This window comes from Artibeus jamaicensis, unplaced genomic scaffold (assembly GCF_021234435.1).
Source record: "Artibeus jamaicensis isolate MK-2021 breed Jamaican fruit bat unplaced genomic scaffold, CSHL_Jam_final contig_482, whole genome shotgun sequence".
In the NCBI taxonomy this organism is placed as follows: Eukaryota; Metazoa; Chordata; class Mammalia; order Chiroptera; family Phyllostomidae; genus Artibeus; species Artibeus jamaicensis.
The window spans coordinates 6,966,083-6,981,373 of NW_026521857.1; the positions used below are offsets into that span (position 1 = coordinate 6,966,083).

Genomic DNA, 15,291 nt, shown 5'->3' on the forward strand with positions numbered 1-15,291 from the left:
AGACAGAACACGGAGAGGAGAAGCTGCTGGAAGTGTGAGTGGCACCCCTCCCAGGCACTAACCTCTCTGCCTCAGATTTCCATTCACCAAACATGCAGTAACAACAGTGCCTAGGGCATCTGTCGCTGTGAGGATTAAAGGGCATAATACATAATCACATATTGGGAACAGCACCTCGAACATAGTAAACCCTCGGTGAATGTTGGCTGCGGCTATGATTGTTTTGGCTGCAGGGACACAAGACACACAGGTGTGGAACACTGGATTGGATAACGGCAGTGTTATTAAAGACAAACAACTACTGTTTTAAAACTTGGATTAGACCGTCTGTATTCTAAAAGACACACACAATCTGTACCCATTAAATACAATAAAGTTGAAAGGGGATATAAATTACAGTTTTCTTTTTTTAAAACAGACAATAGGAAAATACTACAGTCAGCTCACTATACACAAAAATCATGAACAGCAGCTTTTCATTAAAGTCTCAAATACCTTATTCATTTACTGATGCTGAGAACTTACAGAGAAAAGGGACAGCAGGCTGGACACCTCCTCTCACGCACGCACACAGTCTACTGCTGTGCCTGCAGACCAACTGTACAGGCATCCACAGAACAGGTACCTGAAGTACCTTGGTAAAGTTTCTGCACACATAATCCCTCCGATGTCCCCACTAGCAGGAGAACGTTACAAATGAAGACATGGGCAGCAGGGTCATCTGTATTCAGTCACCTCCTGCAAACACGGTGAAGTGGGAACCTGTGAACTTTATAGCTTATTCCATCTCTTCAGCATTTCCCAGAACTAAGTACAATAGCAACAGTAAAAACCACACCACAATGAAACCTACCAATCTGAAACAAAACCACACAAAGACAAAACCCAACACCCCTCCCCCACCCCACCCCAACTCTTGGTATGTCCTCGTGATTTTACAGTAATACTGCTTTCCCCACTCTGCCTGCCTCGCTGGGCTGAACCAAGACCCCAGTCACGGTTACAATGCAATGTCAAGTCAGTAGGCGGCAGGCCAGGTGGAAGACCAAGGAAATCTGCTGTGAGAGTTTTCAGTGTGCTTATGAAACGGGAGAGAAGGGCAGGCGTGGCCTGGTGGCCGAGGGCAGTGCGGCACCAAGCTTGCAGTCAAACATATATGTACACAGAAAACAAGGGTGGACAGCAAAATTGACCAGTCATGTGTAAAGTTCTTTGGTTATAAAGAACGGCATTCTGTAATCTCTTTTGCAAAGAGGGATCTGCAACCTCATTTAGGCCATAAAATGTTTCGTCTGCTTATGTGTACAAGATTGCCCAGGTTGCTCTGTAACCAAGCCCAGTACCTTATGATTTTTTACAAACCACTTTCTCTGCATTTTAGTGTGCAGTCTTGTCTATTTCGACACAGACATACTATAGATACACATTTCATATACACAATATATATTATTTATAAAAAACACATTAGAGTATTGACTACAGATTCTACAGTAAGAACTTATTAAAACTGTACAAGAATAAGTTTGAATCTGTGGTTTCCACACAGTGGGATGTAGTAGAGTAAGTGCAAAAAAACAAATACTGCCACTTAATTAATCCATGATTTTCAGTTCTCTGGCTTTCTGGAAAAAGCAGAAGCTGTCGGTTCACCCAGGTGACAGAGCACTGCTGCTTTATCATTGCACAGGAGCGGAAAGGTGGCGGCCCAGGGGGTGCATGGCTTCTCCACGACAGTCTGAGGGCTGGCAGGGCCACAGCACATTGTAAAGTTGAGGCTGGTGCTTTGGAGAGGAGACCCGAGATGGAGATGCGGGGGCCTGCGGAGGAAGTGCTTGCGGCCTTTCACCGAGCAGTCGAGGTCCTGCTTCCCTGGAATTCAGAGGCTGTAGTGAGTTCAAGTCCCAACCCCACCTCCCCTCCCCACCCACAGGGACCATCCTCGGCCAAACGGCGCCCATCCCACACCAGGGGCTCTTCCTTAGGGACTCACAGGATTCAGTTTCAGATGGAATCCAGCTCTAAAATTTACAGTATACAAGGGAGAAATCTAGCCCCAAGGTGAAGCTTCTAGGAAAAGTAATGGACAGCAAGACCGAGAGTTAAAGCAAAAACCTGTTATTTTGGGGCCCACAAATAAGTCATATTAGGGTAAGAACAAAAGTCAAACTGTAGTATGTAAAAAGTTCTCAAACTGTTCCAGTGTTAAAACAACATTAAAACTAAAATAACAAAATACTAAAGCAATAAAAAGAAAAAATATTACCATAATCCCACATTGTCCTAATACAACAAATATTTTTGTAAATCCCACCTTTAAACCACAAACTTTGGCAGGCACACAAGGTTCAGAAGACTTTCAAAGGCAAACCCTAGGTAGGCGTTCTTCCTGCTTATTGGGCTCCAATGTCCCAGGCACTGGCTGGTTGTCCCTCCTCCCTGATCTCTGAGCTGAGTGTCCCACAGGGCAGCCCTTGCACACCCTGCCTTGCAGGGCGTCTGCGGAGGGCTCTGTGGGAACCGCAACCCAGGAGCCATCCGCACTGAGGTGAAACCTTACGTGCAGAAGGCAATGGCTCCTGGGGATCTGAGCTTTTAAGAGGCACCTTCTCCCAACACCCACAAAGAATCCATTGCATATTTAGGTTGAGAAGCACAGTTCCACGGTGAAGAATTATCCCTGGACTTCTTGTCCGAGTCCTTCTTGGACTTCCTGGAAGAAGGGCTGAAAGCTCGCGTAGGTCAGCAATGAAGATTCTGCTGAAGGTTCAGTGTACACGATGTTGATGACTTTTTAAAAATCATTTTAAAATTGTTATTCTCTTACAGTTGCCCCAGTTTTCCCCCTTTTGCCCTCCTCTGCCCATCCCATACTGTCCCCACAGCCCATTCCACACTGCTGTGCCTGTCTGTGGCACTTTTAAGCAAATGAGTGTTTCGTTTGCAAGAACAGTCACAATAACTTCATTATTATTCTTAAATTGGGGATGAAGTCTTTTTTTACTGAAGAGATCACTGTTTAGGTTTTTACAGTTAATGACTATGCTGTAAAAATGACTACACACTGAAATTTTAAGGGATAGTATGGACAACTTGGGTGGGAAAAACCCACCGATCTGAAATGGCAACTTCCTCTGTGAGACACAGACTGAGTGGCACCAGGACTGTCTTACCCTTCACCAAGCTGCCTTCTAGTTTGGTCAGTGCTTTGCTCTGCTAAGCACGGGCACCAGCGTACCCCTTACACCGTGTGCTTGGTATGTGGGACCAAAGCAGTGACTCTCAATGGGTAGAAATGGTGGCACTCACAAGCAGAGTATGCAGAGGCAGATAATTTTTATTTATAGAATTTGCCATTTTTCCTAGGAATATTAGCAAAAATCCATTTTGTTCCAATATAAGAATTAACATAATAAATCATCCCAGGCAACTTCCAAAGCCCAATATTCAGTTGCTCAAGGAATTCACCTTTACTTTTCCAAAGCACTTTTTAACCTAATGATTATATTTTGTCGGTTCCATGATGCATGTTATTTTTCCCCACATTTTAACATATCTGAAATTGGACTGTGTCTTACTATTGCTAACATGATGTAATTTAATTGGAAGTATTTTTCCTTAATGATACACAAAATAATGGTGTATCTAATAGGCCAAGAAATCACTAATTTGATGAAATATGGCAGATACTACCAGATAGCTTGGGATAGCTGGTAATTAAACATCTGAGGGAATGAATAGGAAAACGACTGATCCTTATCCAAGTGAATACTTAGTTCAACAAAACCCACATGCCAATTGAAAAAGCCACTGCTCCTGCACACATTGTAGTTCCACCTGCAACTACGCAGGCAGGCTTGCTGCCCCATGGACTGACAGCTGGGCAACGTGTGAGCTTGCTCCCCAGGTGGGAGCATGTCTGCCCTCTTGGCAACATCTTTTTTGTTAAGTATAGTATATCAATTGTGCTACTATGGTTGTCCCAGTTTTTCCCCTTGCACTCCCCTCTGCCCAGTATCCTCCTTCCCTCCAGCAGTCCCCCCCTTAGTTCATGTCTATGGGTCGTACATATAAGTTCTGTGGCTTCTCCATTTCTTATATTATTCTTAACCTCCCCCATCTATTTTGTGCCTACCATTTATGCTTCTTAGTTCCTGTACCTTTCCCCCATTCTCCCCACTCTCCCCTCCCAGCTGACAACCCTCCAAATGATCTCCCTATTTCTGATTCTGTTCCTATTCTGGTTGTTTGCTTAGCTTTTTGTATTTTAGACTCAGGTGTTGATAGTTGTTGAGTTTGTTGTCATTTTAATGTCCATAGTTTTGATCTCCTTTTTCTTAAATAAGTCCCTTTGACACTTCATATAATAAGGCCATGATAATGATGAACTCCTTTAACTTGACCTTATCTGGGAAGCACTTTATCTGCCCTTCCATTCCATATGATAGTTTTGCTGGATAGAATAACAGGCTGTAGGTCCTTGCTTTTCATCACTTTGAATACTTCTTGCCAGTCCCTTCTTGCCTGAAAAGTTTCTTTTGAGAAATCAGCTGACAGTCTTATGGGAACTCCTTTGTAGGTAACTGTCTCCTTTTCTCTTGCTGCTTTTAAAATTCTCCCTTTATCTTTAACCTTTGGCATTTTAATTCTGATGTGTCTTGGTGTGGTCCTCTTTGGGTCCAACTTGTTTGGGACTCTCTGTGCTTCCTGGACTCGCATATCTATTTCCTTTGCCCAATTAGGGAAGTTTTCTTTCATTATTTTTTCAAGTAAGTTTTCAATTTCTTGCTCTTCCTCTTCCCCTGACACTCCTATGATTTGGATGTTGGCATGTTTGGAGATGTCCCGGAGTCTTCTTTTTCTCCTCGTTGTTTTGAATTCTTGTTTCTTCATTCTGTTTTGGTTGTTTATTTCTTCCTTACGTTCCAAATTATTGATTTGAATCCAAGCTTCCTTCCCTTCACTGTTGGTTTCCTGTATATTTTCCTTTATTTCACTTAGTGTAGCCTTCATTTCTTCCCTTATGCTTTTTCCATATTCAATGAGTTCTCTGAACATCCTTATTACCAGTTTTTTGAACTCTGCATCTGATAGGTTGGCTGTCTCCATTTTCCTTAGTTCTTTTTCTGGAGTTTTGTTGTGTTCTTTCACTTGGGCCATGTTTCTTTGTCTCTTCAATCTGGCAGCCTCTCTGTGTGTGTTTCTGTGTATTAGAAGAGGATGTGGTGTAGCAGCTACAAGGGGGAGATGGTAGAGAGGCAGCCAGCAGAGCAGGTGATCCCACATTCACATGTGGTAGATAAAACCAGGAGGGATATCTTGGGAGTGAGCAATCCCAGACCCAAGCCAGACAGCGAAGCTCAGGGTTCCAGTGCTGGGAAAATAAACCCTCATAACTTCTGGCAGTAAAATCCGTGGGGATTGGGCGGCGGAAGAAACTGTTGGTCTCTCGAGATAGGCCATTTAAAGGGCCCGTACAGTCCTAGAATGAACGCAAACACACCCACTCTGAGAACCATCAGCGGAGCACCAGCTAGAGCAGCGCCAGTCACACATGGGAAGGGGATAAAGTGACTGGAAACAGGGCAAGTGCCGAGCAAGCCTAAGCAGCATTGCCCTCTCTCTGACCCCTCCCCCACATACAGAACCACAAAGTGGTGAAGCAGGCTGCCTTACCCTGGGGGTTACTTAGGGCTCCACCCCAGACAACTTATTAGATGCACTAAGGAAGTGAGTCGAAGCAGCTCTACCTGTTGGCAACCTCTTAATGAACATCTCCTAAGTCACAGAGGTGAAGGGCTGCTGGGGGTTGGTGCACAATTAGGTATGCTCACTGATAGCACAAGGAATGCTTCTGGAATTTATTACCTGGTCATTCTCTGCCAAGGAATGCAGCTGGCCAGGGTCCTGTGGCTCATCTGAGACACTCTTACTGTCCATTTTGTTTGGTAGGTTCTTCCTACTTGAAATCTCTCCAGCAGAAGAATCTGTCAAACCATCAAAATCTTTCCCATCTGACACACCCATAAACTCCGTGAAAGAATGGTCCTCAAGGATGTTTGTGGTGTACTCTATCGTCACCTCCTTGGAGCAGAATTCTCTGGCAGCTTGGCCATTTTTGCTGGAGCAGGTGTCTTGTTCTGAACATGAGCCAGTCCTACAGAATATTTTGGAGTTTTTCTCAGGAATGCTTTGGGATGATGGGCTCCCTTTGGCTAAGGCACTGTTTTCCTTGAGTGGCACCGTAATTATCTTATCCTTTACCAAACCTCTTTCTAGCTCTGTCAACTCTTTGTTTGAGGACGATCTGAAATCCTGCACAAGTGAGAGTCCAGAATGCTCACTGGAGTCTGCATCTTTTGCCTGAATAGCTAGCTGATCTGTACTGTCACTAGAGGGGACCACCATGTCAGACAGAGTGGCATTGGAGGCACTGTGGGAAAAGTAGCCACTGGTAATACTGCTGGTGGTAGGGCTACGGGACACTTCTTTCTCCAAGACCCTTGAGTTTGTCAGATCTACTTTAGAAGAAAACCACTCTCTGTTCTCCAAGCTGGCATTGTAAACACTGAAGTCAGCAAACTCCACCGGTACATAAGGCTGAGAACCTATCAGCTTCCTGTTCAGAGCTTCCAGATCATTTTCCTCCTCCTCAGAGTCCTACAGAAAAGAAGCAAAAGTCAGTCATTAGCTCCTTATAGCAACTGTAATGTTAAGGCAAGTTTTAAATACTTTATTATTAAAGGCATTCACATTTAGTGTTTTTTTCTTTTTTTTTTCCTGCATTTGGTTAAGTCTTATTATCTATTATGGGCACAGATACAGTATTCTCAGAGGTTTGCAAACACAAAGCCATTACTTCCTAATATGAAGACTCATTTCTTCTGTGCTCATTCAATACTAATCAGAAATTTTTCCTCCCCTGGTTTTAAAAAAGGATGGACTCCAGTGCAATGGACTTGAATTAGTTTGCTTGTGATTGGTTTTCAGTTGGGATGTTTTCCCTTCTCTAATTAAATGAGTGGAGGGACAGCCAGAGAGGAGCTGCTGCTTCACTTTTTCTTACAGTCCTCACCTTGGGCTGGCAGTGCAGACAGGTAAGGTGATTTGTGAAATGTTTCTGAGCTACTTTATGGAGAGAGGGTGGTAAAACAAGGCCACAACAGCAAGAGGGCTAAGAACACAACCTCAACACCCATTCTCAGTATTTCACTACGCACTGGAAGGCTGCAAAGCACTATAATCAATATGAGAATTAGAGGGTTTTTTAAAAAAATATTTTATTTATTTACTTTTTGAGAGAGGGGAATGGAAGGAGAAAGAGTGGGAGAGAAATATCAATGTATGGTTGCCTCTCATGCGTCCTCTGCTGGGAACTGGCCTGCAACCCAGGCATGTGCCCTGACTGGGAGTCGAACCGCGATACTCTGGTTCGCAGGCCCTCGCTCAATCCACTGAGCTACGCCAGCCAAGCAGAATTAGAGGGGTTTTGAGAAGCATGGATAGAGGATTTGGCTGGAAGCATGTAAAGTGAGGAAGATTTAAATGGAAATCTACTTTGTCTAATAGCTTTTGAGTTCTATTTATAAAGATTGGTAAGTATGCAAATGTTGGGTGTTACCAACTCCCTAATCTCTCTCCCTAATGAATGATTCTTTATATTTTGTGGAAGACAGTGTAAAACATAGATACTTTACATTCAAATAAAGATAAGTAGTATTATCCAGTCATTTCTAATTAACCTCATAAACATTTGATGACCTTACAAATATTCCTTTTTTCTTTTAAAATGTAACTTTCATTCAACAAATATTCATCTAGCACCCACTATGTTCCAGCCATTGTCCTGAGAACTGGGAATACCAATGTGGAACAAAAAAATGGCATGATGCCTGTCCTCAGGTAGTTATGATTTGGGGTCCTTGTTCCCAGAACAATCCTGCTGCTCTGGCCAGGTAGCTCACTTGGATAGAGCATTGTCCTGCTGCACCAAGGTTGTAGGTTCAATTCACAGAAAGGGCACATACAAGAATCAACCAACGAATGCATAAATAACTGGAACAACAAATCCATATTTCTTTCCCTCCTTCTCTCTCTTCCCTTCTCCTCTTCCTCTCTTTCTCTAAAATCAATCAGTTTTTTAAAAAAAGACAACTGGACACTGTCTGGGTGGATGGAAATTTCCTGGAACCAAAACATCAACCTTCCTCATCAGAGAGACGCGTGGAAGGGAAGGAGCAGGGGAGAGGGGCAGACAGTGAGGAGGGGGAGGGGGAGGAGGACTAGGTCCCATTGATATGGCAGACGGTAGTTAACAGATCAACATAAATTCCATCTAGTGAATTTTATTGTAATATTCTCTTCCTCATCTCATTAGAGGCTAAATATCTAAAAATAGTTTAATATTCTTTAGTGCTTCTTAGTTTTAAAAATAACTTGAATATAAATTATTTAAAAGCATCAGTGGTTTTAATTCCTTGGCTATTAATTAAAGGTGAATATCAGTGATAAAGTTCCAGAAATTAGCAAAGCCAATTTTTTGGCAACACTAACCTCTTGCCAGCTTTATCTTTAGTTGCATTCTAAATTGAGTGGCACTGCTAAAAGTGTTCTTTCTCCAGGGCTGGGGGAATGTTTGTAAAGGAACAAAGATTGAACAGAACTGTCTGAATCAGTGGCCTTTGTCGATATTTTCTAGATTCTCCACTTCACTTGTTTGGACTCGAAATTGAGTCACAAGTGTTTGTATCTGTTACATTTCCTTTTGACTTGAGCTGGCAAAGAAACAGAATCGCCCAAGCCCAGAAGGCCCTGAAGCGATGCATTACTAGAAAATCAGCTGTTGCAAGGAAAACCGAATTTGAAGATGAGAATTAGCCCTCTGGGGCCCTTGTAAGGCCTGAAGACATTTCTTTTAAAGGCGGGGGAAAGGCCTGTCATCCTGACATATAACAAATAAGTATTCAATCATGATTCTAATTTGTAGAAACAGGTGTACATTTATCAAACTTGCAAAGACAAAAAATGATTCCTAAAGGATTAGAATTAGTTTCCTAAACCTGCAGGTTACGAAAATCCCAAGACTTTAAGTTCACACAAGGATCAGTATATAATCATGTACTTAGGGTGGGGACGAGATGGGAGCAGAGGAGGGCTGAAGCAGTGGGGACAACTAACTCTGAAAAAAAGAAAACTGAGTGTAGATGAAACATTTTCTAGCATGTAAAAGGAGGCTGAAGTTTTACCAAGTTGTTGTCTTCAAAAAGAAAAGAGAGGACTTACTTGTCTTAAACTGTGTGTTAAGGGAATTTGGTTATATAAACAATTTGTTCCAGAAATATTATTTTTTATCATTGTATCTAAAGGAGACTAACCCACGCACCTTCCTACTATGTCTTAAGGACAAAAAGAATGAAAATGCTACCTAAAACTGTATCATGGAGTTGTGTTCTCAAGCTTCTCTATAGCTACAGTGTTCATTCACCATTTGATTTTTATAATTTATTTATGCAGCTGATAATTACCTACAGACAAAACACCTTGATTTTAAGAAGGAATCAAAACCCAAATAAAGCAGTGACTCTGCAAGGAGTTTCACTTGATTAAAGTCATTTCACTCCCACTATGAATGGGACTGTATTTGCATCAGAGAGATGATCTGTTTGCAGAAAGACCATCAGCCAAGGCCCCCCAGTACTTCTGTCCATGGTGCTAAGGGACGGGCAACCCGTTAGAAACAGCGGCAGAAAGGTAACTGAAAAAACTGCACCATCTCTGGGGTGACTGGGGTCAGCACAATTCTGCTGAGAGATGGAACCTTTGTTCTTACACTCCCATTAAATGTGAGACCTTGGGCAAGTCCCTCAACAAGTCTTTTGTTTCTTCCTATGTAAAATGAGAGAAATAAAGTGCTGTAGATGCAAAACCGAAGAGAGGGAGAAATAACTTACTTTCTGCTCATCTCTTTGCTTCATGACTTAGATAAGACTCCAAAGGCGTATCATTGCATTTATCTTATATACTTCAAGTCTTGAATGACTAAGACCTGACAAAATACTGCTTCAAAGGACTGGGCATAGCTATATTTATTATGTTTTATGTGAAATTACGGTTACTCTGGTAACTAGATGGACTAAAAAAAGGAAACAATGTCTCAATATTGTGTCTCCAAAATAATTTCAAACCCCCTTGCTCACACTGCACCACTGACTCACTCTCTGGTTTTTCAAGAGTAGGAAAAGAAAATGAATTAGGAACAGAGCAATAATGGAGTTTGAGTCCATTTATAAGGGAAGAAATGAAATTAAAGCTTTTTAAAGAGAGATGAGAACCTCGGGTCAAGAAAGTAATGCCCTTAAAATCTACCAAAACATCCTAAAGAAACTGCTATCTGAAATAAAGCAAACAGTTCAACAGCTTCCGAGATGAAGAGAGCTCCACGAGCCAGATTTCTAAGCAGAGTAGAAGCTGATCTGCCAAGTAGGCCCCCAGCAAGAAAGACGGCACATTGAGCCCTGCCTCGTGGGCTCGTGGGGTGGTCTGTCACAAAGGGTCTGACTGCTGCTTGGGACTTCTGGGTCCAGAAAGTCTGGTTCCATCCCGCCTTCTGCCAGGGAGGAGTCCTGAGATAGTTTCATTTAAAAATATTGGAAGTATAGGAAAATAACTATCAGGCAAACTCTGAGAACAGTGCAACTACCTTCTAGGCAGCCCAGAAGGGTCATCCAGCCTTCTTTCAATGGTGTTCTACCAAAATGTAGTGTTAAGGTGGGTTTAAACTTAGTGCCTGTGCACCATGGTGGTAAGGGCCATGCCAACAAACGGATCAGCCACAGAGCCAGAAAATCTGAGGGTAACACACCAGCCACCTGCCCATGCTGCAGCCCTTATTAATTAAGCAGGTCAGCTAAGTTACTGAGCAGCTCATTAAGATTCAGAGGAGCAGCTGCTGTGTACTCTTTTCTCCAGTAGGAATTAGGATGGAGATTTAAGGCTGGAGGGGCAGGGAGAACACAGAGGCATAGGCAGCAGGGAGGGACAGAGAGGTGAGGGGGATATGGTGACTTCTCTCCTTCCCTCAGTGCACCAGAGGGGATGACAAGCTCATTTCCTAAGTCCACTAGCACTTCATGCATGTTGCAGAGTGGCCAACTGCATATCCTGAACTAGTTAGTTTCACATGCTGTGCATTGGCAGCATATTCTAGAACCGTTGAAGGACCTTACACTAAAGAGCCTCTGGAATGGATCCAACGTGGTACAGCTGGGAGAGGAAACTTCCCACACCCTGGCCACAGAGCAGGGGCATGCAAGCAGAGAGAGCGAGCCATCCTCTCTTGCTCCTGGCTGCTTTACTACTTCAAAGTCTAAGAAGAACCACTCGAGAGTGAAAGCCCAGGCATAAAACTAGAAAATTCTTTCCAGGTCTGAGAATACACAGGGTTTCTTTTGTTTTGTTTGTTTTTTTAAATTGAGGTATCATTTATAATCCACAGTGCCTGGCATGCAGTGTTTAAAAAAAAAGATTTTTCAAATGTATAATTTGAAAACCGAATGCTAGGGAATGAGGTTTCACAGGTAGTTTCAACCTACCTGTGATAAAATACAGATGGGCTACCCGGGAAGTGAGACTGACACCGAGGGCTGTGGATTATGTTTGGTGAGCAGCTGTAAAAGGGCTATCTGGGGTGTAGGGATGACGATGCACGGCTGGAGCGTGGCTGCAAACTACACAGCAACCGTGGCAATTGCATCAGGCAACATGAAGGAAGCTTGCAAACATACCCACTGCTAAATGCATGATTACTTACTGCAAGTAAGTGCAATTCTTCTAGGTAGATTAACTTCAGAATCTGGCCAATACATACAGGCACATCAGAAATAGTCAATATTAGTTAAAGTAATCCCTTTGTTCCACTTTTTATAAAGTCTAGAATCATGAAAAGTGCCTCTCCCCCTTTTTCTAAGCAAATGTATACTAAGCAGAAAAAATAAAATAGAATGAACACTTAGAGAATAAAAACACAGGTCATGGCCACCTTCATGCAAAATTTCATTACCAATGGTCACATTTTTTTTTTTTTTTTTTAGAAAAACCAAAGACCCAATACACATATCTGGATCACTGTGAAAGGGCCTTAAACCCACCACCGGGCAATACGACAGAAATGGTTCCAGAACTTACAATCTTCTTCTCACGTTTGCTATTGTGTTCTACTGGCATGCTGCTGCCATCGCTTCCCGAGGGCACAGTGCAGCCAGGGTTATGTGCCTGAGGTGGAGGCATGCTCTGCAAAGGTTAAGACACACAGATGCATCACACACAGAAGACGATGACAGCCGAAATACACGTGAAGTACGTGCAAGTTAGAAAAGCAACGCAAACATTTTCATTACATGTGAGTCGTGCAGCAAACAATTTTGCAGGCTACAGTTAAAGTACTAATGAGATCTGACAAGACTACACAGATTCTGTGGCTACGAGCATATTTGGTTTTATCAAATTAAAAAAATGAAAGACTACTATTTTCAAAATGCCTAGAGAACATCTCTTTCTCACTTGAAGATAAAAAAGATTTTGTAAATACACAGAAACAAAGAAAACAACAGCAACTGCAACCAACAAACAAGTCTACTATGACCCTGTGTGCTTGAGAAAGAGGTATTCTAGAGTAGGACTCATGGAGTGATAGCCCATGCGTACATGTCTATATCCAGCATCCAGCTTGTTAATGCAAACTGTTACTTCTCCACAGGCAACACGACTCCTTCCTACTTCACATGGTATAGACAAGTCAAGCATTTACCTCCTGGCTTAGGAGAGGTCTTGCTTCAAGAGCTATCTTTTTCTTATGCTCCTCTTTTACAGGCATTAGGGGCTTGAAAAACTTTGGTGGCTGAGGAGAGAATGCTTTAAAAGGGCTGACTGATAAGGCATGAGGATTCTCCGATGTACAGCCTGGGGAAGACAAAAAGGCATCAGTTCACAGGCACAGAGCACTTTGATCAACACACAGAAAGAAAGGTACAACCTAGCCACAGGGATATCTGGTGTAACAACGAGATTAATATGCTAACACGTATTTAAACCAGAGGTGACAAGAATGGAGATACATCTATAAAGTCACAAAGTCATCAAAAACATGATAAACCAAATTTTTTACCTTCTTTTCAGGATCCAGATTAAGTGCCACTTACCACACCAATTTCAACTCGTGCTGATTTTGTTGCCCTGAATTCTCAGAACCCTTATTATATGCACATACAATTTGATACTTTATCACTTAATATCTAACTTTCTATGTATTTCATTTCCACAGTTAAATTTTAACTGGTACCTTTTTACACCTTTCATTGCATATAGCAAGTAGAGACTCAATAAATAATGAGTGAACACTGCATAAATTCTTGCAAGCCCATTTTTTCCCTCAAGCCCACCTGCTCCATAAGACTAAGGAAGGACAATCTTCTTTCTTGCTTCTACTAATTTCTTTGGGCCTCTTCTCCTCCTCCTATATTTTTCTCACCTATTCACTGGTACAATGGCACTTAGGTAAACTATAAGGTGTAAAATAATAGAACTGACTCACTTATCCACAAAATGTGTTCCCTTCATGGCATTGAGAGATTATATTTAGGTAGTAATGTTGTTACAAATCAAATTTGTTTCTGGTGTCATTTAGCAATTTAGGAATCAGAGACGTTCTAAAAAATCCTTTGAGTACAAAAACATGACAGAGGTAGATATTCTTTGGGTGAAGAATGAAATCTTACCATAATGTAACAAGATTTGTGACTTGCAACTCAGGAGATGATGCATGAAAAGTGATTTGAAAATTCTGAAGTGTTACACAAAAGGCTTATTATTATTTGAATGACACATTCGATACACAGCAAAAAGAAATCAAATGAGTGAACACAGTATGTTCCAATCAAGAAGACAGTTTAGGACTATCCAGCAAACTAGAATTTCAGCTCCCGATCCTATTATTTGCCCTCTATGAAAGAACTTTACTCAGTGCTTTTCCTGAGCAATCATAAAGAAATAACACAAAACAACACTCTCACCGCTACTCTCTCTACTCCTTCGAGGTGAGTCTCTGGGCAGAGTCCCGTAACACGCGACGTCCTGGTAACTGGAGCTGTAGTCCGACATGTCTAGCCGGCTCTCTGGCCAACCCTACGAGGGAAAAGGACCGTTCAGCTGTGACTCAGTCCCTCTAAAACAGGAGAGGAAGCTCGGACTCGAGTTGTTCCTGTTTTTTAATGGGATGGCGGTATGTACTCTTCTATTCTTGTTGTGACATATTTTAAACATGTACAAAAGTCCTAACTATGACAAACACTGTCATACCCAAGGTACACCTAGAGTGAATAACTGTTAATACTTTATTGTATTGCTCAAGATTTAATAAAATCATTATGAGTAGAGTGGCCTATAGGTTCCATTCATCTTCCTCCCTCCCCAGAAGCAGTCACATTTATGAATTTGGTGTGTATCTGAGGAGGCTGGATAATTTAAGGCCCAAACTGAAACACTTTTCAGAGGGAAATGGTCCCACTGATAATTTTGGGGGGGGTCGTCTCAGGTATAAGCTGGGACTGCCCCAGGTAAACTAGGTGATGTGGTTACTCTACGTATACCTGAGATTTAAAAGTATCAAATTGGCATAAGATATTGATATCTTCAAGGGAGAAAATTCCTCTCGTACATCGTATAAGCTTATTTATTTACTTCAACTTCTCAGGAGTTCATTGCCTCTAAGGACTAACTTTTAAGCTTCTTGAGGATGTCATCTGTGTTTAAACTCTGAAGCAGCCACAGTCCCTAGCTTAGTAACTTAACATGCGATATACATGGTTATGAAATGTTTACTGAATAAGATGATGTTACAAATGCCCTTGATTTTAAATCCCTAACTTTACTCACTAGAAATAACTGTGATTTTGCAAGGGTGCATGCAATACCTTCTAAAATCATTTAGAGTTAGACCTATAAACACAGATGTTCAACTATAAGTGCTATCATCCTAGTATGAAAAGCAGTATCATGCTAAGTAGCAGTGTAACACTCAGAGTGCACAGCAATGTCATATCAAGTATTTGAACTTGGAAGCAGACATGTAGACACAATGATCTGCATAAGATTAAGACAGAAAGTCCAGAAAGAGTGAACCACCAAATATCCTAACTTCCCAGACTTAAGAGACTGCTAATAACCTGGCCATGCCCAAAGGTGCACACCTTATCATCTTCATCAAAGCCAGAGAGGTCTGGTCGACTGGAGGAGACCTGT

General features: G+C 42.0%; 1 protein-coding gene across 1 annotated transcript in view; it reads right to left on the minus strand.

Annotated features, from left to right (window-relative positions):
• Positions 1-313: 313 nt before the first annotated feature.
• Positions 314-15,291, minus strand: part of KIF13A (kinesin family member 13A) — a 207,987-nt gene continuing 193,009 nt past the window's right edge. The window contains exons 35-40 of the mRNA XM_053668250.1: positions 15,240-15,287; positions 14,064-14,175; positions 12,803-12,954; positions 12,181-12,285; positions 5,866-6,657; positions 314-1,869 (exon numbers count right to left, since the gene is read on the minus strand). Coding sequence (XP_053524225.1) covers positions 1,843-1,869; positions 5,866-6,657; positions 12,181-12,285; positions 12,803-12,954; positions 14,064-14,175; positions 15,240-15,287 — 1,236 coding nt within the window. The 3' untranslated portion in view covers positions 314-1,842. The remainder of the gene's footprint in view (positions 1,870-5,865; positions 6,658-12,180; positions 12,286-12,802; positions 12,955-14,063; positions 14,176-15,239; positions 15,288-15,291) is intronic.